The following is a 27,831-nucleotide window of genomic DNA, read 5'->3' on the forward strand; positions in this document are numbered from 1 at the left end:
TGGAGTTTCTTTATAGATTATCTTTTGCTGTGGAATTCTGTCTCACAAAATTTGTATAGAAACACCGGACTTGAGCAATCTGACGGCAAGGTTGTCACGAGGGCTCTCGTAGGTGTACATGGACTGTTTGAGTTTGGAGGGATGGCGCTGTTGTGCGTGGGGTTAATGCGCACGTTTTTCTTTTTTCTATTCGTTTTGTTCTGGGGGAAGTTCAGGTTTTAATGATCGCACCAATGTTGGAATGTGGTCATTATAATCTTGTTTTTGACACACAATCTATTTTTTCTTATATGCCAAAATGTCAAATGTTAAGTGGATTGAGTGGATTGTCTCTCTCCATGTGGAATGTGAATGGGTTGGGGCACCCTATAAAAAGAAGGAAGGTTATTTCTTTTCTTAAGCATAAGAAACAAGAAACACACCTCTCTTCGCAGGAAGCGGAAAATTTTTTGAATTTTTCGGAAAGAGTTTTGGCTATTCAGGGCAAGACAGTTGAATCGGGGGACAAAGCGGGGAAGCTTCTGGCTAGATATATTTACCTCAGCCATTGATATTAATAATGCTTTTAAAGAATTCTATATTGATCTCTATAGTTTCACGTCTTTGTCTACTGAAGAGGATATTAGAAACTTTGTGGAACCATAAGAACTTCCTAAACTGAAGACTGAGCAAAAAAATTCTCTTGATTCTGAGATAAACTTGGAGGAGCTTGGCGAGGTAATTAAGACCTTGCCTACAGGCAAGGCTCTGGGGCCAGATGGCTTTTCCACTGAGTTTTTTAGATCTCATGCTACAGAACTGACTCCACTTTTGCTAGAAGTTTATACGGAATCATTAAAGAATGGAAAGCTTCTGCCAACCATGACACATGACACAACCATGAGCCCGGATCAGTCTGATTCTTAAAAAGGACAAAGATCGAAGTGAGTGTAAGAGTTACCAGGGGTGGTGGCTTGTGGTGTGGCGCATAAGCTTTTGCTTTATGCAGATGATATTTTGTTATTTATCTCCAACCCTACTAGATCTATGCCTTGCTTCCACAAAATTATTAATTCCTTTTTCATTCCGAGTTCATTGGTCTAAATCCGAGGCTTTGGCTCTGACAGCATACTGCCCAGTAACGGCTTTTCAGCCGCGCAAACAGGGCAATAAATATTTGGGTATTTTATTCCCAGCAAATTTGTGTGATTTAGTAAGAGTAAATTTTGACCCTTTAATAAAAAAGTTTTCGAGTGATGTGGGCAGGTGGGCTTCATTACATTTATCTATGATTGGGAAGGTTAATGTTATAAAAATGAATTGTATTCCAAAATTCAACTACCTACTACAGTCTCTCCCTGTAGATGTCCCTCTCTCTTATTTCAAGCAATTTGATAGCATAGCGAAGTCCTTCATTTGGAATGGTAAACGTCCCAGATTACATTTCAATAAGTTGCATAGGCCGATTGACAAAGGTGGGCTAGGCCTACCCAAGATTTTGTTTTATTATTATGCATTCAGTCTCAGACATTTGGCTCATTTATTGCTTCCACCTGAGAGAGCCCCTCCCTGGTTTTGCATGGAACAGTAAGTACTTGCCCCTATTTTGCCATTGCAAAGCCTTTCTATTAAACTAACTGGAGAAGTTAAGTTGCACCCCGTTATCTTGCATTTGCACTCGGTATGGACAAAAGTGTCCAGAGAGTTTAATTCAGACATTTATTTAAATGTTGCCTCGAGCATATTGCTGAACCCAAAATTATGTATTAAGTCCCCTTTCTGCTGGTCAGAGTGGATTGTGAGGGAGGTTAATATGCTCGGTGACCTATATGAGAGTGGAGTGTTGAGATCCTTTGGTTCAACATTTTGGGATTCCCATATCTCAGTTCTTTAGGTATTTACAGCTGCGCAACCTGCTCTGTACTACATTTGGGAGTAGCATACACCCCCCTAAAACGGCAGATACTATGGGAGCGGTGATTACTGCTTTTGGAAAAGGTCATGAGGCATCAGTTTATTACTTCCTGCTAATTCAGAGTCTGGGGGATGGAGCTTCAACTTCTCTCAACAGATTATGGAAGAAAGATTTAAACTTGGTATTGGAGGAGGGAGTGTGGGCTAGGATTCTAAAAAACATTAAGTCTATATCTAGAGAAGCAAAGGTCCGTCTTATGCAATTTATGATTTTACATAGACTCTATTGCATAGGCTTGGTCTTAAAAGACACACCCACCTGCTGGTGATGCCAATCAGAAGATGGGGACACAACCCATGTTTTTTTTTTTTTTTTTTTTTGTGGTGTGTTAAGATCCAAGATATGTTTGGGGGGAGGGGTTTAATTTTTATCATTTGATTCTGTATTTTCTGTAATTTGTGAATGGAATCAATAAAAATTGTTAATTAAAAAAAACATAGTAAACCAGATGCTGTAATTCAATATAATTTAATAACAAAAGTTGCATGAGACATTTAAACACTGTTATTCAATCTGAAATACAGTATGAGATGACATATGCATTATGGGTAATGTACACAGATATTTGACATCAAGAGATGAAAGAGATACAGAACATACAGAACAAATTCAGTGCAAACCTAAAAATCAATAAAATAAAACAATCTCACCTTTATTTGTACATCACATTGTCAATCATTATAATACATACTATATCTAAACTTCCTAAAGATTAACTGATTTTAAAGACAAAAGTGTGTAAGATACTAAGACTTGTTTTAAAATAATATATCTTGAATGGTTTATTTTTCTTACTGCCAAATTTTGCTTCTAAAATAAACATATTTTTTTATGGACATTAAAAATAAAATTGGAAATATTGATTAATACTTTTTTTTTTCTCAGAGCAAAGCAAATCACTCATCTTTAAACATATTTAATGTTGAATGATGCAATACTTATTGATTGTCTGAATGACTAGTCATCATGTCATGAGATTCCTCTGGCTGCATTCGAGCAGATGAGGCAGGAAGAAATGAGCCGTTCCATCATCTGGCAGCAAGTCCAGAAACTCCAGCGGGTTCAACTCCACAGACACCACAAGCAGAGTTTCTGTGAGATACAAAAGCAATGCTTCATTAACAGAAGAATTCACTTCAGTCTGTTCTGTTGTGTTTAAAAAGCCAGAAGTTTAAACTTAACCTTTGAATGCTGAGAGCAGGATTGTGTTGTCATTTCCTGATTTTCTGGTTCTCTCACAGAGTTCAGGGAAAAGCTTCTGCCACCACAGACACTAGGGGGAAAGACCAGACAAATGGTTGTGAAAAATGCTCATTTCAAATGAAATTTCTTCTTGTAAACTGAGACTGGTCTGCAGGCTAATGAATCGTGTGATTTAATTCTAATTCCAGAAACATACTTATTACTTATTACATACTTATTATTTCTCTGACATGAAGCCAATGGTAGTCCATAGACTCGTCTTGTAAGAAGTTGTGAAATTTGGCACACTGGCAGGGGAGAGTCTGAACATTCCTTGATAAAATTTTGGAACCAATGACTTAAACCCTCTAGCACCACCAACAGTTCAAATGTACACTTATGTTTATGCTTATAACATTTGATTAGAATGATTTCTTGACTTATGCCGAGTCAAATAGACTTGTCTACAACTTCTGCCTGACTACATTTTTGGAAAAACTTCCTTGAGCATTTGCACTAAATGTTGCTCAGATTATTATTTTTTTTTAAAGAATTGCCATTTCATTACAAAACTTAGTATGTGTCATCGGCACCATGGCCTGGATGTACCCGAGAAGTTTGGCCAATAAAAATATAACAAAAAAGCCTATAACTTTTGATCAATTTGGCCTATTGCCATGGGACTAGTCTCTTTACATTACTTGGGTCGTTAATCCACTTGGCCCCATAATTGCTGCTTGCAGATATTCTTTTGCCATGTTTTCCATGTAATATTTCTTCTAATAGCAATTTGGCAATCATATGTGCAAGGTTTGGTGTCATTACACAAAAAAGTTGCAGAAATAATGACTAAGTTCCTTTTTGGCATCTTTGCCAGCAACTTCATTATGGTGTTTTTGGATAACAGTGTCATACAACAAAAATCGAATTGCTCAGGTTTATGAAGCTTCGTCTGAAGATGATCTGTACCAATTTTTGTAAAGATTGGACAAACAGTCAGAGGTATAGCAGAAAAATGCAAATTTGGTCACAAAGATGGAAAGACATTACCTTGAAAAATGTATAGTCATTGTATTCTATGTGAATATTTGTGGACATGAAGTTTGATTTTAGGCCAAATTATTTGAAAGTTATTAAATTTTTTGTCAATTTTTATGACAAGTAGGTGGTGCTATCACAAAACTGCTCTTTAGTTAGATGCGTCCGTGTTCACACCCTTGATTAGCGTATCAGTAAAGACTAGTCAAGTTGGTTACCAGTTTGTCATTCTGTAGCTCGTGGTTGGCGTAAGAGATGATGGCTTGCGGACAGCGCTCCAGGAGTCTGTCAATGGAGCTCTCATGTTGGCCCAGTTTGGTGGCACAGAGCAAGTGCACACTCAGACCGCTGTTGTCAGTGTCAGACAGCTGCTCCAACAGAGGCAAGATGGACGAAACCTCCAGTGATGGGCCGCACAGCAAAGACTGCAGGAGAATTCACAATATTTCCCATCACAAAAGAGACTAGAGAATCTAGAAGGAAATCTTGCCATGCAACTTACTGTATTAATAAAGAATGTGACGTCACAGGTGTGTATATATTATTTCAATAATGACTAATGACTGAATACCCGGGGATAAAGTAATATTTCACCGGTCATCAGGGTATTGATAGTCATCTTTCCTACTTAACGTATCACGTATTTATTAGTAAGCTAATAAAATTATTTTAAATCAATCTTATGTCCATTTATTGACTTATTTGGTTGATAATTGTGTATTGTGTATAAGTGAAGTTTTTACTATAGAGTTGTGCTATATATATATATATATATATATATATATATATATATATATATATATATATATATATATATAAAAAGTATGTTATGGTAGTAATGTGTGTTTTCTATGTGTAATCACTTAAAAAAATTATATTTTTATAATGTACATTACTGTGCAAAAGCTTTAGACACATGTGAAAAACTTTCAAAGTGAGGATTTCTTAAAAAAATAAATGACAAAAACAGTTTTCATTAATCAGTTAACATCATACAAAGTCCAGTAAACATAATAAAAGCAAAATCAATATTTGGTGTGAACACTTTTGCCTTCAGGATAGTACCAATTCTCCTAGGTACTTCTGGACACAGTTTTTCTTGGTTGTTGGCAGATAGGATGTTCCAAGCTTCTTGGAGAATTCACCACAGTTCTTCTATGTATTTCGGCCGTCTCAATTGCTTCTGTCTCTTTATGTAATCTCAGACTGACATGATGTTCAGTGGGGGGCTTTGTGGGGGCCATGACATCTGTTGCAGGGCTCCCTGTTCTTCTTTTCTATTCTATTTGCAAAAGTAATGTTTGGGAGTCTAACCTTTATATTTCCTATTGACACACTAAAGCTGAAAATATACATAACTATCTTAAGACAAATGCTTTTGTGAAACATCTTAATAAGACTTTTGCGCAGTACTGTAGATTACATATTAATTATATTATATTATACCATCAGGCACAGGAATGTATGTATGTATGTGTGTGTTTGTGTGTATGTGTATGTGTGTGTGTATATATATGTATGTATATGTGTATGTATGTGTGTATGTATGTATGTACCGGTCAAAAGTTTTGAAACACTTGACTGAAATGTTTCTCATGATCTTAAAAATCTTTTGATCTGAAGGTGTATGCTTAAATGTTTGAAATTAGTTTTGTAGACAAAAATATAATTGTGCCACCATATTAATTTATTTCATTATAAAACTAAAATTTATTTAAAAAAAAAAAGTTTTTGAAATTGGTGACTTGGACCAAATAATAAAGAAAAGCAGCCAATAAGTGCCCAACATAGATGGAAACTCCTTCAATACTGTTTAAAAAGCATCCCAGGGTGATACCTCAAGAAGTTGGTTGAGAAAATGTCAAGAGTACATGTCTACAAATTCTAGACAAAGGGTGACTACTTTGAAGATGCTAAAATATAACACAGTTTTGATTTATTTTGTTTAGTCACAACATAATTCCCATAGTTCCATTTATGTTATTCCATAGTTCTAATGACTTCACTATTATTCTAAAATGTGAGAAAAAAAAATTATAATAAAGAATGAGTGTTTCAAAACTTTTGACCGGTAGTATATATATTTATTTATGTATATGTGTATGTATGTGTGTGTGTGTGTGTGTGTGTGTGTATATATATATATTGTCTATTGTGTATTCTATATATACTTTTTTCTTTTCAATATGTATCTATTTTTTTATTCAATTTTAATTATTTTTAAAAGTCTTGTTGCTGTTTTTGTATTGTTTTGTATTGTTGTACACTGGAAGCTCCTGTCACCAAGACAAATTCCTTGTATGTGTAAGCATACTTGGCAATAAACCTCATTTTGATTCTGATTCTGTAATATATTATAGAATATAACTTAATATAAAAACATTTAGAATTGTTTTAAGTATTTGAAAGTCTATTTTTAATAATGATTTTTGTTTTTTGGTCCAGTGTTAACAGAATTTTCAGTTTTGTCAAAGAATTTTCATTCTAGAATGGCTTCAAACATGGTTCATTTAATCAGAATTTGGAATACATAACTGTTTTGTGACTTTTGTGAATATAATATATTTTTAAACGGATAGTTCACCCAAAAATAAAAATTCTTTCATCATTTACTCACCCTCATGCCATCCCAGATGTGTCTGACTTTCTTTCTTCTGCAGAACACAGACAAGTTTTTTAGACTAATATTTCAGCTCTGTCCATACATGCAAGTGAATGGTGATCAGAAATTTGAATTTTCAAAAATCGCATAAAGGCAGTATAAAAAGTAAACCATACGACTCCAGTGGTTAAATAAATGTCTTCAGAAGTGTTATGATAGATGTGGGTGAGAAACAGATCAATATTTAAGTACTTTCAACCTATAAATCTGCACCAGTAGGTAGCAATAAGCAGCAAAAAACAAAAGCAGAAGAATGTGGAAGAGAAAGTAAAAGCGGAGATTTACAGTAAGAAAGGACTTAAATATTGATGTTTCTCACCCACACCTATCATATCACTTCTGAAGACATTGATTTAACCACTAGAATCATATGAATTAGTTTTATGCCTCCTTTGTGTTTTTTGAAGTTTGAAAGTTCTGGTCACCATTCACTTGCATTGAATGGATGTACAGAGCTGAAATATTCTTCTAAAAACCTTAATTTGTGTTCTGCAGAAGAAAGAAAGTCATACACATCTGGGATGACATGAGGGTGAGTAAATGATGAGAGAATTTTCATTTTTGGGTGAACTATCCCTGTAGTCTATTTTTGCACTGATGCAAGACTTATCATTCATTTGTTATGAATAATCGTATCTTTTGATTTGCATCCATTACGTTCCATATAAAAAGAGAAAATAATCAAGAACCTTCCATTAGTTAAGTATTTACTTCACTGGATTTTCCAAAAATAGACATTGCCATAGGGCTGGGCGATATGATGATGTAATCGGTTATCAACGATGTCTTACAAAGATCCCGATGCCGATTGTGAACAGATGACGATCGACAATATCGGGAAATGGCAAAACCATGGATCTGGGAAGTCGCCAAATATATTAAACAGTGGCCAGGGTGTGATATAGCACCCACAAAATACGATGAGGCTGAATCCAGTCCGCAAGCTCCTTGTCCAAATGTATTTCATGCACTGGTACTTTTGCTCATCTACCCGCAAAAGGCGGGTGACCTGTAAGACGTCTCGGAGTGACACATGATAAGAAATGCTGTTAGTCACAAAGACAGGCACTTGAAAAAAAACACTGTATTATATTTTTAAGAACAGACAAAAGAAAAGCCGTCAATGCTTGTGTCTGATTCGCTGTATGTTCAGAGGCATGCAGCGCAAGCCTGTCTCGTGGAACAAGTGCATGAGTTTTCACTCTTTTTTTCTCTGTTTCATTCATCTGAAAACTGTATAACGACTAAAGAATAATGTAGACATATCTCCGATCATGTCAGGAGGTGCTGTGAGTTTAGTTCGCTTTATTTCCACACGGTTAGCATGCATTGTGAACGCCACTCTTCAGGTTCAGTAATATATATATATATCTTTGTATTAAAGAAACAAAGATGAAAGTGATTAAATCATAAAGTATTACAAGACATGTTCACCTTGAACCTAAAATTGAGTTCTATTTTCTTTTCTTTAGGCAGCATTAACTGTATTACCAAAACGCAACACAAACACAAATTCGATAAGATCACACATTTGGTAGCATTATTTTGGGAACACAAGGGAATTTATTAGGCTTATTTATTATGATTATTATTGTCTTTACATTTATAATTGTCTTTAGTTCTTAATCTGTAGGCTATTAGTAATTTTCCACCTGGTGTTGTTGACGGATACTTTGGAGACGGTAAATGTTTAAATAAGGTGGTTAAATAAGATTCTTTTTCACTTTGTTATTTTATTGCTTTTTTCGTTTAGTTTAAAGTGCAATTTGAATTTAGAAATGCCTTTTGTTTATGTTTTTCATGTTTCAATAAATGAATTACATTTTTAAACCAAAATCAATAAAGCAAATTACCGACCCTCAGCAGGGGGATTGACGATGTAATCGGATGTCGCAATAGTTTTTAAGGCAATTATCGCTAAAATACTTTTTACATATCGCCCAGCCCTACATTGCCATTGGTTACATAACCACGTGCATAATTTGGGATTAAATGTCCAGCAAAATTAACTATATCAAGACATACTGTTACCGTGACATAAAATTACCGTCCACGGCTACATAAGAGGATGTTAAAATGTTTGTCAGTTTAGAAGACCTGCCTTATTAGCTCTGTTAGATCTTAAATATCATGACAAACTGACCAAATTTTGATCACTCACTCAGTAACAAAGTGCATGTGCATTTGTTTAGGTTTGTGTACAGCAGGCCAAACCCCTTTAATTCAGCTGATACAGCAGCACTTCCTAGAGGTCCCCCGACATCCTTAATGGTGTCACTTGACAAAAACACAAAGATCCATACACACCTGCAGTTTATGTAGGTCCTCTTGATGGCCATGAGTGATGTTGAACTGTACTGGTGTCAGGATGCTCACCCACGGATATAACATCCCATAATGAGAGCAAGAGTTTATCTGCACATGAAGAGATGTTTTATACAACTGCAATGTGACATTTTGAAAATCAACTTTTAAGCAGTTTAATTAAATAATTCGACTGAACGGTGTCTGCAATAATTTTAGTGTAGAAAATGATGTTGCTCACCAGGTCCTCTGCGGTTTTGAGTGCTTTGACGGCAGAGTGATCTCTGCGTGTGATGCGGTCGATGTAGATGGACGCGAGGCGGAAGAGCAGCTCTTGTATGATGGAGTCATGAGTGGATGCCACCAACAGAGCCTCCCAGAAATCCACCAGCAACTGAGGACTGCTGTGAACTTCAGCACCATCCCTACACAACTCCTGAAACAGAAAGACAAGGGAAAAACAAACAAAATGAAAAATAGGTTTGACAGTGTTTAACACTCAGAGACCCATGCATGGGGATTGATGATGTTTTTTCCTTTTTCCTCCTTAAACATAAATCTTAAAAAAAATATAAAAATAATAAATAAATTAAAAAATCACACTGATCATAAAAATAGCATATTTTGTTTGGGGGTGAATTTTGTATGACTTCAGAAAACAATTCTAGGGTTCTATGGGAAAATCGTGATTTTTAAGCACATTTTGCTTTGATGTGACTATTGTATGACTTTAGCAAGTCATACAAATGATCATTTTCCTCTTTCTCCTTTACTACTGTTCTTTTAAATATACCTGGAAGAAGAGATCGGCCTCCTTCAGTCTGATCTTGCTGTTCTCGTGCAGCGCTATGACTGCAGCCACCAGCAGCCCCTCCTGTGAGTCGCGCAGGTGTCGTGCCAGTACAGTGGGCAGCACGCTTTTTCCTCTGCCGTGCAGCAAGAGTTTGGGCTCTTCTATGAAGCCGTACACCTGCAGCATCTGAGACGAACACAAATGAACTCATATTTTCAGTGGTACACCAAACTGATTACTTACAGAACAGTGCGACTTATAGAGCACAATGGTGAGCTGTCTTGGTTCCGGAAGTATTTTTCCCATTCATTCTCTCAATAGAGACTTAAAAACAAATCTTCAAGCCTTGAACCAAACCACCCAGCTCCAAAATGAATCACAACATTACAAACTCTGATTTAAAACAAAAACATATTTACAAGTACAAGGCTGTGTAATTATTTTATGAGGGAATCTAATAAATCTACTGACTTCTAAACATAAATAAGTATAAAATACTTAACTTACTTAAAATATAGTTTTAGTTTATTGCTAAATATTTAGATATAAAGAATTATACAAGTAATTTGAGTGTGGAGTTTTGGCAAGGTTCTCGTTTCATAGTAACAGCTACTTCTCTGATTGGTGGATCTCTGTTTAGGATTATGGGTAGTGTAGTACTTTACAGGAAATTTAAAATTAAGCACAATTTCTTTTAAATGTAGAAATGACACTGACTTGTGGCTTCTACGGATGCATATATCATCACTTACCAACCTCAGAGCTCATGGTAGGTCTGTTTAGAAAATGTATACTTTATGGTTAAAAAAAAATCAATTTCTCTATGGAGAAAATGAGTGATATTTTTACATGCAGAACTGGACTGTTGCACTGTACCTCAGCGTGGCGGTCCATCTGCTGCCTGTAACTGTGCAGGTCACCCTTCCTCAGTGCCAGGGAGGCCATACAGAGGGACAGGGTGATGGATGGGACCCCGGAGCCCTCCAGCTGTCTCAGGTGGGTCATGGCGATGTCAGGATCTGCTCTCAGCATGGACGGACTGCTCACCACATGAGGAAGCTGAGCAGGTTCAGCTACACTAAAGATCTCCAGCACTTTAGTAGCCATGTCCTACAACACAATACAGCACAATAGGAAGAAAATGACAATTAAAGACACTGTGTAGTTAGGGTACAAAATGTGTGGGCCTGACTTTTTGTCACAACTGCCTATGGCAGGTGAACTGAGAAAATGGAACAGCCATAAACATTTCTAATCAGCCATGAAACTGTATTTAGCATTGTTTATTTGTATATTTTGTTGCTATGACAAAGCAATTACTTAGCTGTTTTTCCTGCATATTTGCGGTAATCGGCTCTGGATCACATTATGATCATGAAATTACACTGAGATTGTCATTTTGTTCATGATATTTTTGTTTCAGTTGTTTAATGCCATGAATGAATCACAATATTATGTTTTTAAAGGAATAGTTTTTTTCATTATTTACCCACCCTCATGTTGTTCCAGTATGCTGTAACTTGACCGAAACTTGCGTATAGCCTGTGTTCAGACGGAAAATGCCATGTTAACATCATTGCCACTGAAACAGCACTGGTTCTTGCATGAGTAGTAATCAAACATGACCCCCCAGTTTGGATTATGGACACAAAAGCAGGATAGACATGAGGAAACATTTATAGTAAATAATGACTACAATGTGGGTCTGTTCCTCACACAAAGCTATAATATGGCATCAGAAGATTTGGAGTCATATTTTTGTTTCTGTGACGTTTTTTTTTTTTTTTTTTTTTTTTTACTTCATATCTTTTATTTTGAAATTTGTTACTTCCTGGTCTGGTCATGTGTCTTAGTCATATGGTTTCCTGTTACTCTCATGTTTCATGTGTTTTGGTCTTTGGTTTATTAGTCTTGTCTTTTCATTGGTTCATGTTTATTAGTCTTGTTATCAGTTCAGTTCTGTCACTGGTCACCTTGTTATTAGTTCTGTCTTGTCACTGGATGTCTTATGTTGTTACCTTTTGGTTTGTATTTATAGCCCTCATGTTCTCTTATTGAGTATTGTGTGTATGTAATGTCGTTTGGTTTGTATTTATAGTCTTTGTTTTCATGGTCACAGTCAAGTCATAGTCTAGTTTTGATCTCTGTTCTTGTTTATAGTTATCTTTTGATACTTTCTAGTTTTGGACTTATCATTTTCCAAATTGTATTTAATAAACTGCACTTGGGTTCTTCACGCATCTTTGTCGTCATCCTCGTCCTGCTCTGCTCTGCCTGCGTGTTACAGTTTCTTTGTCTATTTCGGAGCTTCACAGCCCCAGGTCACAATGAATGGTTTATTTCAAGAGTTGCGCAATGATTCTTCAAAAATACAAACTACTTTTGTGTTCCATGAAAGAAAGCTGTACAAGTTTGAAACGACATTAAGGAGAGTAAATAATGACAGAAATTTTATTTTTCACTTAATTTCTCAGCTTACTAACAACACCTAGATTAAGCATCTAGTCCACTCAGAGGCCAAGATATCCAACGAAACATTGGGGAAGGTGCATGGGATCAAAAAATAGATTGCATGTCTATGGACGAGCATATGGTGAATGCTTGGCTGCATTAAGAGCACCACCTGCATTTCAGATCTGTATATTGTGATGGATGTTGGAGGAAAATGTATTTTTTCTTATATTTTTCTGCCATCAAGTGGTAAGAACTAACACTTTATAGGGACATGGAGAAAACAGAGCCTGAATCACAGACTATCAAAGACAGGATAAAAAATTAAATGTATGTTTATCATAAGAATGTAAACATATACAATATTATTAATACATTTTGTGCACTTTGAGCTTTTAAATTTGGGTGTGAAAAAGGCTGGTGGCAATCAAAAAATGCAGCAGAGCTCAGGAGGTTAAGTTATGACAAGAAAAGTATGGCTTCTTAGATAAAGTTCTTGTGGAAAATTTTCCATAGAGGAAATGGCTGTTAGAAGCTGCACAACAGTCGCTGACCTTTTCTGATATGATAAAAAAAAAAAAGTTTTCACCTAGGGATGTGCACGAGTAATCAAATAATCGAGTACTCATTCTGCCCCAGCTACTCGTGTGTTAAAAACACTACTCCGATATATAGGGCTGCCCCCTGATAGTCGACCAAAGGTTAGTCGATGAGAAGAGTCTTGGTCAAGTTTGTTCTTTTGGTCGCAACCAAAACTCCAACTTAGCGCTGGTTGGACGCTAGGTGCTATGGGGTAATTTTCATTAAGCAGGGTTAGGGTTAAGCCTACACAATAAAGCAAGACACCTTGATTTCAAACTTAGAACTTTTTTTTTATTTTAACAAAAAATTCTAATGAAACTGGAAAATGTTTAAAATGTGTGTTTTTAATTACACTTTGCAATTTTGTACAAGAGTTGTCAACATCTCTCTGGCAAAGAACCTACTTCATCTGTGCATTCTCTACGGGCCGGATATTTCGTTATCCGGGAAAATACATCATGTGTATGAATACATTCGTTTTGTTCCCTCCACGATTTATTTATTATATATATATATATATATATATATATATATATATATATATATATATATATATATATATATATATAAAAAATACATTTCTAAATTCAAATTGCACTCCAAACGAAATGAAAAAGCAATTAAAATAATGAAGTGATAAAAGAATTATATATATCTTTCCATTTACCGTCAGGCATATACCGTCTAAACATGCAGGTGGAAAATTACTTACACAAATGAAGACAAAAACAATTAAAAAAGTAAAAATAATTATGATGATGATAATAATCACTGAAATATAAATCATGGTTCAAGATGTTTTTGTATTATTTTATGTTTTAATCACATATGTATTGGCTGCAGAGTTGTGGTCACAATGAACTGCTCTGTGGAAATAATGTGTGTCATACATGCGCATAGACGCTTTTCTGTCATCTGTTCTTAAATATAATAGTGTTTCTTCAAGCGCGTGTCTGTGTGTCTATGGGCAAATTATTTGTAATATTAATTTGATAATAATAGCCTAATAATAATAATTTAATACATGGGAAAACGAGCCAAATATCTTGATATCGTCAAAGGCATCAGCTATTGGCGATCACTCTGACCATCGTCGATCCCCGAGATCGTTGTCTGTTGGCACAACCCTAATGTGCATTTCTCTCTATAAATGAACAAAATGTTCAGACAGTCTCCTTGCTGGTTTTTCCGACACATTCAGAATCATTACCGCTTTTGCCGGTGTCGCTGCAGCTCGCTTTGTGCATGCGCTTGTAAAATGTATATTTTAAAGACTCATTATTACGGTTTAGTATTTCTCTGTAATGCAGAACAGTGTTAGTAATGTTACTTATAACATTCTTTCTCAGCCCTGGAACTCAAGTGCATTTTATAAAAAGTCAACTTTCACCACTTGTTTTGAATAATAACCTGTAAAATTATGTGACAGCCTTTATGTAGACTCAGAGTTCATATATGTGCGTTACCCTAAAGACATTTGTTTTGGTTTTTATGGAAGCTCTGGGTGAGTGCAAATGTTTTACTGTTATTTTTAAATATTCTTTCCCTATTTTTATTCATGCATATTGTTCATTTAATTTAAATGAAAAGCATAGTTTGATGAAGTTCTCATTTTTAAACCATTCTTGGTAACATTTATGAATAAAACAAAATATAAAATTTCATGTAATGTACGCGTTATGCGTGTTATTTTTAAAGTGCATTTTAATTTACGAGTAATCGGTTACTGTTTCTTTTGTGGGTTGGAGTGTGTTGGTAGTCCTTCGATTTTGAAGATGACTAATTTTGTCTGTGCTAACATCTGTGGACTCTTGAGTGGCTCTGCAGTCCCAATCTGGATCGGCAGAGTTTTGCACAGGAAGACACTTTCTGTTACTGGATTTGCAGCATGTGTGTAACAGGAGGCTAGCTGTTGTGAGCGGAGCTGATCCTCTAGCATTTTTATAGCTGTGTGGGTAACTGCTCGAAATCTTGGTCGGTCGGTCGAAACTTCCTCCAGCTCTGATGGGGTGATACCACACCACTTGTCCTTCAAGCTGTCCTTGTAGCGTTTGCATGGTTGGCCTCATTTGCGCTGGCCCTTTTCTAGTTCTCCATAGAACAGCTGCTTGGGGATCCGATCGTCTGTCATTCATATGACGTGGCCTGACCAGCGTAGTTGTGACTTCAAAATCAAATCACTTTTATTGTCACACAACCATATACAAAAGTGCAATAGTGGGTGAAAGTCTTGGGTGCAGTTCCGAGCAACATAGCAGTCATGACAGTGATGAGACATATACCAATTTACAATAAACACACAATTTACACAACAATTTACATATCTAATATACACAATTACAACACAATATACAAATAATAATATACAATGTACAGTATACAATACACACAATATAGAATACACATTATACAATAAAAATAGTATATATATAGTATATATAAAATATACAGTAGGTTGTATTGTACTGTATTGACATTCAGGCTGTCGGTTGATAGTCAGTTGCCAGTGTTTTGTTAAGAGAGAATATAATGTATGACAGTCCAGTGTGAGATAATAAGATTAATAAAGTGCAGTGCTGATGTATATTGATCGTGAGAGATCAAGAGTTCAAAAGTCAGATTGCTTGGGGGAAGAAGCTGTCATGAAGTCGGCTGGTGCGGGTCCTGATGCTGCGATACCGCCTGCCTGATGGTAGCAGTGAGAGCAGCCCATGGCTCGGGTGGCTGGAGTCTCTGATCCTCTGAGCTTGGTATATATGTCCTGGAAGCTCACCTCCGATGATGTGTCTGGCAGTTCGCACCACCCTTTGCAGTGCTTTGCGGTTGTGGGTGGTGCTACCAGGCAGTGATGCAGCCAGTCAGGATGCTCTCTACAGTGCAGGTGCAGAACCGTGTGAAGATGTGGCAGTTCATTCCAAACTTCCTCAGCCGTCTCAGGAAGAAGAGGCGCTGATGAGCCTTCTTCACAACGGCCTCAGTGTGGACGGACCATGTGAGTTCCTCAGTGATGTGGACACCCAGGAACTTGAAGCTGTTGACTTGATGGTGATGGGGCTGTGTTCTCTGTCTTTTCTCCTGAAGTCCACCACAAGCTCCTTGGTCTTGCTGACATTGAGGGAGAGGTTGAGCTCCTGACACCAGCGTGTCAGAGTGTGCACCTCCTCTCTGTAGACTGTTTCATCATTGTCAGTGATCAGACCTACCACTGTCATATCACCAGCAAACTTGATGATGGTTTTGGAGCTATGTGTTGCCACACAGTCATGTGTGTACAGGAAATACAGGAGTGGGCTGAGAACACAGTCCTGTGGGGCTCCAGTGTTGAGGGTCAGTGGTGAGATGTTGCTGCCCATTCTAACCACCTGGCGTCTGCTTGACAGGAAGTCCAGGATCCAGCTGCACATCGAGCTGTTTAAGCCCAGAGCCCGGAGTTTCACATCAAGCTTGGAGGGCACTATGGTGATGAATGCTGAGCTGTAGTCTACAACCAGCATTCTCACATAAGTGTTCCTTTTCTCCAGGTGGGAGAGAGCGGTGTGTAGTGTAGATGCAATGGCATCATCAGTGGAGCAGTTGTTGCAGTAAGCAAACTGCAATGGGTCCAGTGAGGGAGGCAGCACAAAGCAGATGCAATCTCTGATTAGTCTCAAAGCATTTGCTGATGATGGCGGTCAGAGCAACAGGACGCTAGTCACTTAAGCAAGTGATTTTGGATTGCTTTGGTACAGGCACAATGGTGGACGTTTTGAAGCATGTGGGGACCACAGACAAGGAGAGGGAAAGGTTGAAAATGTCTGTAAAAACACCAGCCAGTTGGTTCGCGCACGCTCTGATGACGCATCCCAGAATGCCGTCTTGACTTGCAGCTTTACGGATATTCACCAGTTGGAAGGATCGGGTTACATCCGCTACAGAGACGGAGAGTGAACTAACCTCTGTAGGTTCAGCCACGAGAGCTCTCTCTCCACGAGGGCAGTGTTATTTCCCTCGAAACGAGCATAAAAAGTATTTAGCTCATCCGGGAGAGAGGCAGCGGTGTTCACGGCGGAGTTTTTATTCCCTTTAAAGTCCATGATGATATTAGTTCCCTGCCACATGCTTCTAGAGTTGGTGGTGTTGAACTGTCCTTCAATCTTGTTCCTGTACTGATGTTTTGCTGTTCTGATAATAACTGGCTTATTTATGCTCCTCCGCGTTTCCGGAATTAAAAGCGGAGGTCCGTGCATCAAGTGCCGCGCAAACATCGCTATTAATCCATGGCTTCTGGCTGGGATAGATCCGTATTGTTTTGGTCGGAACAACATCCTCTACGCACTTTCTGATGAAACACGTTAAGCTATCAGCATGAACCTTGATGTCGTCATCAGAGGCGGACCAGAACATCTCCCAGTCCGCGTGATCAAAACAGTCTTGTAGCGTAGAATCTGATTGGTCCGACCAGCACTGGATCGTTCTGAGGGTGGGCGCTTCCTGTTTCAGTTTCTGCCTGTAAGCGGGCAGAAGCAGAATGGAAGAGTGGTCAGATTTGCCAAATGGTGGGCGGGGGAGGGATTTGTTGCCATCCTGGAAGGGAGAGTAGCAATGGTCCAAAACCCGGTCCCCTCATGTGTTGAAACTTATGTGTTGGTGGTATTTTGGTGCGATTGATTTGAAATTGGCTTTGTTAAAGTCCCCAGTCACAATGAACGCGGCCTCAGGGTGCGCGGTTTCCTGCTCACTTATACTCCCATACAGTTCCTTGAGTGCCCGGTCTGTGTCGGCTTGTGGCGGGATGTACACAGCAGTGATAATGACCGCTGTGAATTCCCTCGGTAGCCAGAATGGTCGACACAGAAGCATGAGAAATTACAGATCAAGAGAGCAGAAAGACTTGATAGAATGTAAGTTCCTCTGATCACACCAGGATTTGTTGATCATAAAACATACACCACCACCTCTGCTTTTACCTGAGAGGTCTTTCACTCTGTCTGCTCGGTGCATGGAGAACCCCGTGGGTTCGATGGCTGAATCTGGAATCTCAGCAGACATCCAAGTTTCTGTAAGGCAGATAATGCAGCAGTCCCTCATCTCTCATTGGAAAGAGATCTGCGCTCTCAGAGCCTGTTGTCCAGAGACTGAACATTTGCCAGTAGAATACTGGGTAGCAGGGGTCGTTTTGTGTGACGTCTTTCTCTGAGAATGCCGGCTCTCCTTCCCCTTTTCCTTCTGCATTTCCACGGCCAGGCTGCCCAGACAAAGGGCTCCGCTGCCGTGTTTGTAAACAGTGGGTCGGCATTGAGGAATTTTAATTCCGGTTTACGGTGTGCAATTGCAGAACCAATGTCCAAAAGTGTTTGCCTATCATAGACAATAAGGCAGATAACATCCAAGACAAAAAAACATAAGAATTGTAAACAAAACAAACAAAAAACTGCAATGTTGTTTCGGAGCTCGCAATGCAGCAGCCATACTCGGCGCCATCTTGAGTCCAATGATGCAGCAGGGCTTCGATGGAGGATGTGTTGGCTCACTCAAGGACCTCAAAATTCAAGACTTTGTCTTGCCACTGGATGCCCATGATGGATCGAAGGGCCCTCATGTGGAATTTCTCCAGCTGTTTGATGTGGCAGCGGAAGAGAGTCCAGGCATATCCACCATACAGCAATGATGTGAGAACAACTGCTCTTAAGACTTTGAGCTTTGTGGCCAAGGATACGTTGTGATTATTTGGTATCCTGCAGCAAAGTCTTCCAAGGGCTTGGCTGGCTTTACTGATCCTCGAGGAGAGTTCTTTGTCGAGCTGTCCATTGTTTGAGATTATGCTGCCAAGGTACCTGAAGCTTTCAACAGTCTTCAACTCTGTGCCATCAATGACGATGGAATGTTGGATGATGGTTTTGTTTGACATAGGCTGCACCAGGAACTTTGTCTTGCCGAGGCTAATGGTGAGGCCAAACAGTTTTGAAGCTTCGGAGAAGCTATTCAGCATTGCCTGCAGGTCAGTGGCCATGAGTCATGAAGGTGCAGTCATCAGCAAACAACGCTTCCTGGATGAGGCCAGCATGTTTTGGTCTTTGCAGATAGTCTGTGCCGGTTAAAGACCGAGCCATCAAGGCGATAGCGGATGTAAATGCCTTTGTCCATATGTTGCATGGCATGCTTGAGAACACGGGTAAAGAACAAGTTGAAAAGTACAGGTGCCAGGACGCAGCCTTGCTTCACGCCATTTGATATCTCAAATGCATCAGACTGGTCACCATTTGAGAGGGCTTGACCCATCATACCATCATACCATCATGGGTTAGAGTACTCCACTACAAAATTACTTGAAAATGCCCATCCCTATTTTTAACAATGCGTTATTTAGCAATTTCTAGAAAAGTTATCAGCTAACTGGACAATATCTTTTATTTAAATTTTAGTTTTTACTCTATATCATCAGCCTGTTCTATTAATTAGATGACATTTGGCCATTTTTTTTTTTTGTTCATTTTCCGCAAATAACCTACACTATATTGCCAAAAGTATTCGCTCACCCATCCAAATAATTGAATTCAGGTGTTCCAATCACTTCCATGGCCACAGGTGTATAAAATGAAGCACCTAGGCATGCAGACTGCTTCTACAAACATTTGTGAAAGAATGAGCCGCTCTCAGGAGCTCAGTGAATTCCAGCGTGGTACTGTGATAGGATGCCACCTGTGCAACAAGTCCAGTCATGAAATTTCCTCGCTACTAAATATTCCAGTCAACTGTCAGTGGTATTATAACAAAGTGGAAGCGATTGGGAATGACAGCAACTCAGTCACGAAGTGGTAGGCCACGTAAAATGACAGAGCGGGGTCAGCGGATGCTGAGGCGCATAGTGCGCAGAGGTCGCCAACTTTCTGCAGAGTCAATCGCTACAGACCTCCAAAGTTCATGTGGCCTTCAGATTAGCTCAAGAACAGTGCGTAGAGAGCTTCATGGAATGGGTTTCCATGGCCGAGCAGCTGCATCCAAGCCATACATCACCAAGTGCAATGCAAAGCGTCGGATGCAGTGGTGTAAAGCACGCCGCCACTGGACTCTAGAGCAGTGGAGACGCGTTCTCTGGAGTGACGAATCACGCTTCTCCATCTGGCAATCTGATGGACGAGTCTGGGTTTGGCAGTTGCCAGGAGAACGGTACTTGTCTGACTGCATTGTGCCAACTGTGAAGTTTGGTGGAGGGGGATTATGGTGTGGGGTTGTTTTTCAAGAGCTGGGCTTGGCCCCTTAGTTCCAGTGAAAGGAACTCTGAATGCTTCAGCATACCAAGAGCTTTTGGACAATTCCATGCTCCCAACTTTGTGGGAACAGTTTGGGGATGGCCCCTTCCTGTTCCAACATGACTGCGCACCAGTGCACAAAGCAAGGTCCATAAAGACATGGATGAGTGAGTTTGGTGTGGAAGAACTTGACTGGCCTGCACAGAGTCCTGACCTCAACCCGACAGAGCACCATTGGGATGAATTAGAGCGAAGACTGTGAGCCAGGCCTTCTCGTCCAACATCAGTGTCTGACCTCACAAATGCGCTTCTAGAAGAATGGTCAAAAATTCCCATAAACACACTCCTAAACCTTGTGGAAAGCCTTCCCAGAAGAGTTGAAGCTGTTATAGCTGCAAAGGGTGGGCCGACGTCATATTAAACCCTATGGATTAAGAATGGGATGTCACTTAAGTTCATATGCGTCTAAAGGCAGATGAGCGAATACTTTTGGCAATATAGTGTATATTCACTCAATATTTCTGAGCAAATTAGATGAATTATTTCAGCAATTTTGAGTTCATTTGCCATTATTAAATTGTACTGCATAAGCTCTACCATCGGCCACTGTCACAGTAAAATTGGCAGTGTTAAATAAGCAGTGTTATTCTACATTTACTCTTAAGGAGTTAACTTAACAACAAATAGTGAAAGATCCCCTCTAGTGTTGGTGAAAATTATCAGAGTTAAATTCTGCCTCGTTAACTTTACTCTGTTAAGCTCCGCCCCTCACGCTAACGTCAAGGATCTGAACAGACGTTTCTCGTCATCGTCTCCACCGCCATTTTCTTTCTCCGCGCACCAAAAGGTAAGCTCTTTTAAATAACGTATTAAAACATCATTTTTCAATTTTATGTGAATAAATGTGCTAATATTACGGCATAGGGTGTAGTTTGATGAACTTTGTGTAATTTGGTGGGGTCAAACTCCGAATAGAATTGGCAACTTCTCAGTATGGTGGAGAATTTTTTTTCTTCACAGTGTGGTAATAAATCTTAAATGATGTCAATGATCGTGTTTAATTTGTATTTCTGTTGTAGTTAGCTTTGTTATAACCTGTTAATTTGTATATTTTTATTTATAAACGTCGAATAATCCAACGTCACAATGGAGCATTAACAGTTATAGCGGCTAAGTTTTTGCATTAAACAGTAGAAATGGCAATGTTCAAAGTCTTAGTTAAAAGTGATGACTATGCAAACTATTTCAACAATTTCGGTACCTAACCTGTTTCTACTGTCATGTGTGTAAAACTCCGTCACCTAGGCCTATTACAGGACATGCTGGTTAAGGTGAAACTTGGGGATGCTCAAAAATTTGTTAAAATAACCGAGCTGAGCCTGGAGTTTTTGTCTGCTGGTAAGAAAAACATACTATACTTTTTAACTTTTATTATATTATTTTGGGTTTAAAAATCATATTTCCATTACTTGTTTGTTGTTTGGTCATTTTATTTGAGAATAATATATATTCAGGGCTCGACAGTGTGAGCGTTTCACTTGCATTTGTGACAGAAAATAGATGTGTTGGAACTGTAAAATTTATTTTGGAGCATCGGTATGAATAAAAAAATCCCTGCGATCAATTTTCTTAAATGTAAGATCATTAAATGGCATAACACGCGTCTTAATAGTGATTTTAAGGCGTCTTATATTTTGGGAATGGAAAGATAAACCATAAATCGCGATACTGCCTAATGTGATTAATAAACTAAAGGCTATTTGATATCATTACTTATATGTGAGCGCTTAACGTTTAAAAGCCTGAACGCGGCGCTGTTGTGCGTTCGACATGCTGCCGCAGCATGCTCTGAATTAGTTCTCAATCAATAAATCGATTGCTTATGAACTAATGCTGATCAGTTATGACAATGTTTACGTCACAGTGTTGTAAGAATGCATATTTTATCTCCCTCTACATTTGATTTAGCAGCCTGCAGTAATAAAGCATAGACATTTCAAAATAAGAGTCGTGCTTGTCTCTGTCTTGGATGCCCCATCACAGCAAGGAAAGACTAATTACTAAAACTTTTACCTAAAATTAATAGTTAGTTTTGCCCCTAAAGTTTCTAAATGTTTCTAAATTCCCCATCACATGCTGGTAACTCTGAACATCAGAGCAAATGCAGTAAGTTACTGATCAACATTTTAATATGTAATGCCTTTTCTCATTAATTTGCATACCTTTTTCCAGCTTTTTTAAAGTTTGGTGTCCTAACTGTACCCGAGAATGTGATGGTTGTTGATGAATCAGGGACGGATGTGGATGATGATGTTTTTGAGGATGTAGTTAAAGATCCCTCAGTTGGAGTTCTAACCATAAAACATGGTGCAGGTTTGTATTTATTACATTACTTGCTAGAAATTTTCTTAGTGCTTAATTTTTTAGGATTGTGAAGATTTTTTCCCTTTATGGAATTAGACTTGGAATCTGCCTCTCCACAAGCCTCTCCTGTGCAGTTAAATCAGTCCCTGTCTTCATCTATTGACTCCACTGACTCACAGGACACAGTGATTATTGAAGAAAGCTCTTCAAGTAAAAGAATGAGTCTAGATTATGAAGCTAAAAAGGTGAGCATCAAATATTTTTTGGGGGGGGGAAAGACTTGAAATTCATCCATCTTAAAAAAATTTTTTTTAAATTAAGGTAATACTTTGTTCTTAAAATGCCATATTTATGCTTTGTTTTGTTTTTATGTTATTATTTTTTAATTTTTTTTTTAATTTTTATGAAGTTGGTGGAATCCATTCTTGTCCAGAAACCTGGTGGGGAGCGTGTAATAAATTAATACAACCGAACTAAGACTTTGGGGGATGAAACGAGAAGGAAAATGGTGAACATCCTGGCAGCTGACATGACAGAAAAGAACGGGTAATCTGCATATCAACTGGTGTATATATGATCTCTCACTGTAGTTCTAGCATCTTTTGTTTTTTTTGAACCGGGACTAAAGATATGTGTTTTTTATTTTTTATTATACAGTACATCACCACCACGGCAGGTTAAAGAAAAATACGCCAGAGGAATTGTGGCTTTGTTCCCTTACCTCAGTGACCCCTTCTCCAAAAATGGCTATGTAAGTATCACACTGTTTTTGAATATTATTTCTCTGTTGACCTGTCTTAAATTCTGATCACACACCCATAATATAGGTGGTGGATTTTGCTCTTGAATTGTAAGACTTTTTTTACTCTTTGTGGATTTTTATATTTCTAAGGAGCATTACTATGATTGTGAGAGTGGCACTGGGTACTTGGCATGGAGAATCAAAACTATACAGAGAGGCTTGGCTAAAGAACGACGAGCATCATTTGAAGGTACAGAATGAAATTCAGAAATTGCCTCTCATTTGTTGAAATTTTTTTTTCATAGCTCATTGTGCCTTATTTCAGAGCAGTTTTGTTGCTACAGAGTTGCCTTAATTGTGGCATTTTTATTTGTAAAAAGATGAGCCTCCTTTTTTTTCAGTATTAACTGCATGGCATTCTCTAAGCAGATTTTAAGCTCATATGATGCTTTATTCATCAGGACAAGGAGCATCTTCAGAGGGGATGTCTGGTGGACCAACTGTAAGATGGGAGTCAGAGTTTACTCCAGAGATTGTCTTGAGTGAGGATGAATGCAAGGAATCAATTGCATTCATGAAACATTCTGCTGATGAGGACACAGTCAAGAAGAAGATGAAATTGACATTTGACTATCGCCACAACATGGTTCTTGACCCTATGCAGTCAAGCGATATATTGACAGTCTTTCCACGTTTCAAAGACGTTAAAGGCTTGGTAAAGTGTTTATGATCATATTCTTAAGGATTTAAAAAAATGCATTGCTGTTGTCTAAAAATAAGTTTGTTCAATGCTTGCAGGGGTTTATATTTAATAATGATTCCTCTTCTTAGATTGAGCAAGACTTTGTTCTGATGTTTGGAGAAGGAGTGTCAGGCAAGCTACTGGAGAAATGGACGACTGCATTCAAGAAAAAAGTGATTCAGCAGTCCAAAAAGCTTCCAACCACCAGTGATTTAGAAGAACTCCTGCTAGCAGCTCAATTTCCTGATCACCCAGAAGAAGGTGTTAATTTTGGTAAGATGTTTCAGATTAATTTTATATTACTATTTTTAGTAATGTTTGTGTAATATTTTAAGGTGCATAAGGTTTAAATATTTAGTTCCCAATCATTTTTTTCGTATTATTTATTCTTTAGTTTCAGTTTTCATTATTGAAGTTTTCCTAACACATACTGTCTAAACAGCTTGGGACTCTGACCTCTCTTCTATACTACTGCTGTTGCATCTGATCCCACCTTCTGCCCAAGGCCGAAAGAGACCAGGAAAGGTGTCTGCGTCTCAAGCAGAGAAACATCTTGTTGTCTTTAAGAAGGTTTGTTTTTGTTTTTTTCGTTGTAGTTTTCTGTTGTTTAACATATCAGTGATGGTCTTTGCTTTGTCTTCTCAGAGTGGAACAAACATTGAGGAGCATCTTCGAGACATCACTGCTAGTGCTCAGCCCTATCTCCTGGCAGTGGGACCTCAGAAGAATTCAGTTCACCAGTACTTCATCGTTCTTGATCAGCATGCCATTCCATGCAAGTCAACCTCTTCTCTTGGTGCCTTTGACGAACTGTTTAAGGCACACTTTGTTTTTGGCACATCTTACAATACTACGCTACACAACATGTACACTTTCATTCAGACTACTGTATACAACATAGATGTTGGCAAAGTGAAAGAGAGCCCTCGTGTTGCTGAGGTCAGAGCAAGGTTGCTTTGCTAGGTCCCTTAAGATTTTCTGTCCTCATGAAGTGTTTTGTTTGTCAGGCAGAGTTAAATGGTTCAAAAATGCTTCTTAGGCACTTCAGATTAGTTCATGGTTTTGTTCCTGGAAAGAATCTTCACCTTAAGTGCATAGAGGCTGGTTGTGGTTCTGTGTTTGGTACTTTTTCAGGTTTTCGGAAACATCTGCACACAAAACATGCTGAGAGTGAGCAGAATTTTGACACCATTGATGGCCATGAGACCGCCAAGGCAGATGGACAAAATAATGCTGAAATACTTGATCAGATGGGAAGTGCCGGAGAGATGGCTACAATATCTGAATTGTTAAAGTCAAATAAGAGCACTTTCGATATGTGTGCATCTGCTGTTGCACAACTTAAAGTTGCTGGTTTAAGTCAGTCTGCTATAAATGGTTTTGTTTCATCTATGGAAGAAATGGTTTTTGAGATTCATAGTCAGGCCCAGGATGCAGCTTTGCTCTGTCTGTCTCCACAGGACACAACTACTAAAAGAAAGATGGAAAATCCATTTACTATGTTAAATTCTGAAGCCAAACGAAAGAGACTATTTACGGAAAAATGGGGAATTGTTGAACCAACCGAAATAGTGCTTGGCACCAGATTTGACAGCAGGAGAAATAAAACCACAGGTTCGTTTGATCAAGTTGTTGTAACTGATAAATTTGCTTATATTCCCATTTTAGAAACACTAAAGGCAATTTTACAAAATCCGCTACTTATTGATTTGTTTAAACCCCGGCATGTTCCAAAGGAAGGCATTTATGTTGATCTAAGTGATGCAGCATATTTTAAAAGTAATCCCTTATTTTATACAGAAAATGATGCCTTACAAATTCAGTTATTTTATGATGATTTTGAGACCGCTAATCCTTTGGGTTCCAAAAAAGGTATACACAAATTAGGTGCAATCTATTTTACATTAAGGAATTTCCCCCCAGTTTTCAACTCCTCATTGGTGAATATTCATTTATGTGCCCTCTTTCATGCACAGGATATTAGGCGCTATGGTTTTAATTCTATACTTGAGCCTCTAGTAAATGATTTGAAAGTGCTTGAGATTGAAGGGGTTAAGAATCCAGTGTCTGGAAGTTGTATTAGGGGTACAGTTATTCAAGTCACTGGGGATAATCTTGGCTTGCACAGCTTGTTTGGGTTTCTTGAGTCATTTGGGGCTCGATATTGCTGTCGTTTCTGCCTTCTTGAGAAACATCACTTTCAGTCTGTGTTCTGTGAAGATAACCCTGAGGTTGTACTAAGAACAACTGAGATGCATGCTCTGCACTGTGAAACTTTACAAGCTGATTCTACACTACCACATGTTTATGGTGTCAAACGGACGTGTTTGTTAAATTCACTCAAGTATTTCAACACAGCCAACAATTTCGCTGTGGATATAATGCACGACATTCTAGAAGGAGTTGCTCAGCTAGAGGTAAAACTTGTTCTGCAGTACATTCAAAATAATTTTCTGAGCACTGATGATCTTGCTGGTAGGGTACATGCTTTTGACTATGGTTATAATCAGCAGAGGAACCGTCCTCCAAGGGTCAAATTGTTTGATGGAAGCAATGATTTGGGTTTAAATGCCATCCAATCTTGGTGCTTGTTGCGCAACATGCCCCTATTATTTGGTGATTTAGTGCAAAGAGATGATAAACAGTGGCATCTTTTGATTTTACTTTTGCAGATTGTCAACATCGTATTTTCACCAGTCTTAACAGAAGGCATGACCATTTATCTTAAACATATAATAATTGAACATCACCAGCTATTCAAAAAATTATTTCCTGAAAGAAGTCTTTTGCCAAAGCATCACATAATGATTCATTACCCACAGTGTATTAGAAAAATTGGACCAATTCTGCACATGTGGTGTATGCGTTATGAAGCTAAACACAAATTCTTTAAAACGCAGTTAAAAAGTTTAAAAAACATCACCAAAACACTAGCCAGAAGCACCAATTTTGTACTGCAATGCACTGGGAGTCTTTTAGCCAGTACAGATCGTCTCTTGGCCCAGGGAAGATGATAGAACTCAGTGAACTTAAAGGTGGCCAAGAAATTGCTGCCAAACTAGGAGTGGTAATGTCAGACGTTGTCTATTCTGTTAAGTGGATCAAACACCATGGCACAGAGTATCGCCCTGAATTTATTATCTGTACAGAAGTAGCATGTGACATGCCAGTGTTTTGTAAGATCCAGACTATTGCTGTGAAAGATGAAAATGTGCTGTTGTGTGGATCACTGATGGAAACTGTATGTTTTGATGACCATTACTATGCTTTTACAGTCAAACTGCATCCAGACAGAGTTTTTAAGGTAGTGAATGTTAATGAGCTGTGTTATTTCAAACCATTTGATCTTCAGATGAAATATGGTACAACAGATTCTGCACTGCATGTAGTGCCATATTGCCATTTAATGCAGACGTGATGTATTTTTGTGTATTTGAGTGTTTCCTGAGCCTGACTCTTGTTTTAATAAATGTTTTATATGTGACATTGTTGAAGTTGTTTTCTTTGTTTTGAAAACGTGTTTCAAGAGTTCATTTGACAGTGTAGAAGAGTAATTGTTTTATTGTACTTAGACCACAAAGAGAAATACTGACACTTATTAACCTGTTACAACACCAAATGGGTTTTAAGAATTTTATTCTGAGTGAGAGAGTTTTTCAATATTAAAGTTGTAAATAAACTCTACATTAGTGAAATGTTAACACTAATAAGAGTTCATTTACCCTTAGTGTTAAACTGTGGTAATACCAAACAGAGTTAATTTCTACCAAACAGAGTTAATTTCACCT

General features: G+C 38.2%; 2 protein-coding genes across 4 annotated transcripts in view; one reads left to right on the forward strand and one right to left on the reverse strand.

Annotated features, from left to right (window-relative positions):
* Positions 1-2,406: 2,406 nt before the first annotated feature.
* LOC127438674 (BLOC-2 complex member HPS3-like) overlaps positions 2,407-27,831 on the reverse strand; it is a 57,610-nt gene continuing 32,185 nt past the window's right edge. For both annotated transcript variants that reach the window (XM_051694415.1, XM_051694414.1), the window contains 7 exons: positions 10,810-11,043; positions 9,934-10,119; positions 9,382-9,576; positions 9,144-9,251; positions 4,393-4,599; positions 3,137-3,227; positions 2,407-3,046 (listed from right to left, as the gene is read on the reverse strand). In XM_051694415.1, the coding sequence (XP_051550375.1) occupies positions 2,919-3,046; positions 3,137-3,227; positions 4,393-4,599; positions 9,144-9,251; positions 9,382-9,576; positions 9,934-10,119; positions 10,810-11,043 (1,149 nt within the window). In that variant the 3' untranslated portion in view covers positions 2,407-2,918. The remainder of the gene's footprint in view (positions 3,047-3,136; positions 3,228-4,392; positions 4,600-9,143; positions 9,252-9,381; positions 9,577-9,933; positions 10,120-10,809; positions 11,044-27,831) is intronic.
* On the forward strand, positions 13,570-27,527 carry LOC127438717 (uncharacterized). 2 transcript variants are annotated; one of them, XM_051694533.1, is made up of 11 exons: positions 13,570-21,042; positions 21,501-21,593; positions 22,428-22,568; positions 22,656-22,804; positions 22,969-23,105; positions 23,217-23,310; positions 23,452-23,551; positions 23,763-24,016; positions 24,133-24,316; positions 24,486-24,613; positions 24,689-27,527. In XM_051694533.1, exons 5-11 carry the CDS (start codon positions 23,065-23,067, stop codon positions 25,004-25,006), a joined length of 1,119 nt encoding a protein of 372 aa, XP_051550493.1. In that variant the 5' UTR covers positions 13,570-21,042; positions 21,501-21,593; positions 22,428-22,568; positions 22,656-22,804; positions 22,969-23,064; the 3' UTR covers positions 25,007-27,527. The 2 variants fall into 2 exon arrangements, with proteins under 2 accessions (XP_051550493.1, XP_051550492.1); XM_051694532.1 differs by having other exon boundaries at positions 13,570-21,593.

The sequence above is a fragment of the Myxocyprinus asiaticus genome, chromosome 50 (assembly GCF_019703515.2).
Source record: "Myxocyprinus asiaticus isolate MX2 ecotype Aquarium Trade chromosome 50, UBuf_Myxa_2, whole genome shotgun sequence".
NCBI classification, from domain to species: Eukaryota; Metazoa; Chordata; class Actinopteri; order Cypriniformes; family Catostomidae; genus Myxocyprinus; species Myxocyprinus asiaticus.

Excerpts from the sequence above, each read along its gene's own strand:
- LOC127438717 (XM_051694532.1), top strand. The coding sequence starts at position 23,065 with ATGGTGAACATCCTGGCAGCTGACATGACAGAAAAGAACGG. Across the intron at positions 23,552-23,762 it reads ACGACGAGCATCATTTGAAG|GACAAGGAGCATCTTCAGAG; the intron begins GTACAGAATGAA and ends TTTATTCATCAG. Across the intron at positions 24,614-24,688 it reads ATCTTGTTGTCTTTAAGAAG|AGTGGAACAAACATTGAGGA; the intron begins GTTTGTTTTTGT and ends TTGTCTTCTCAG.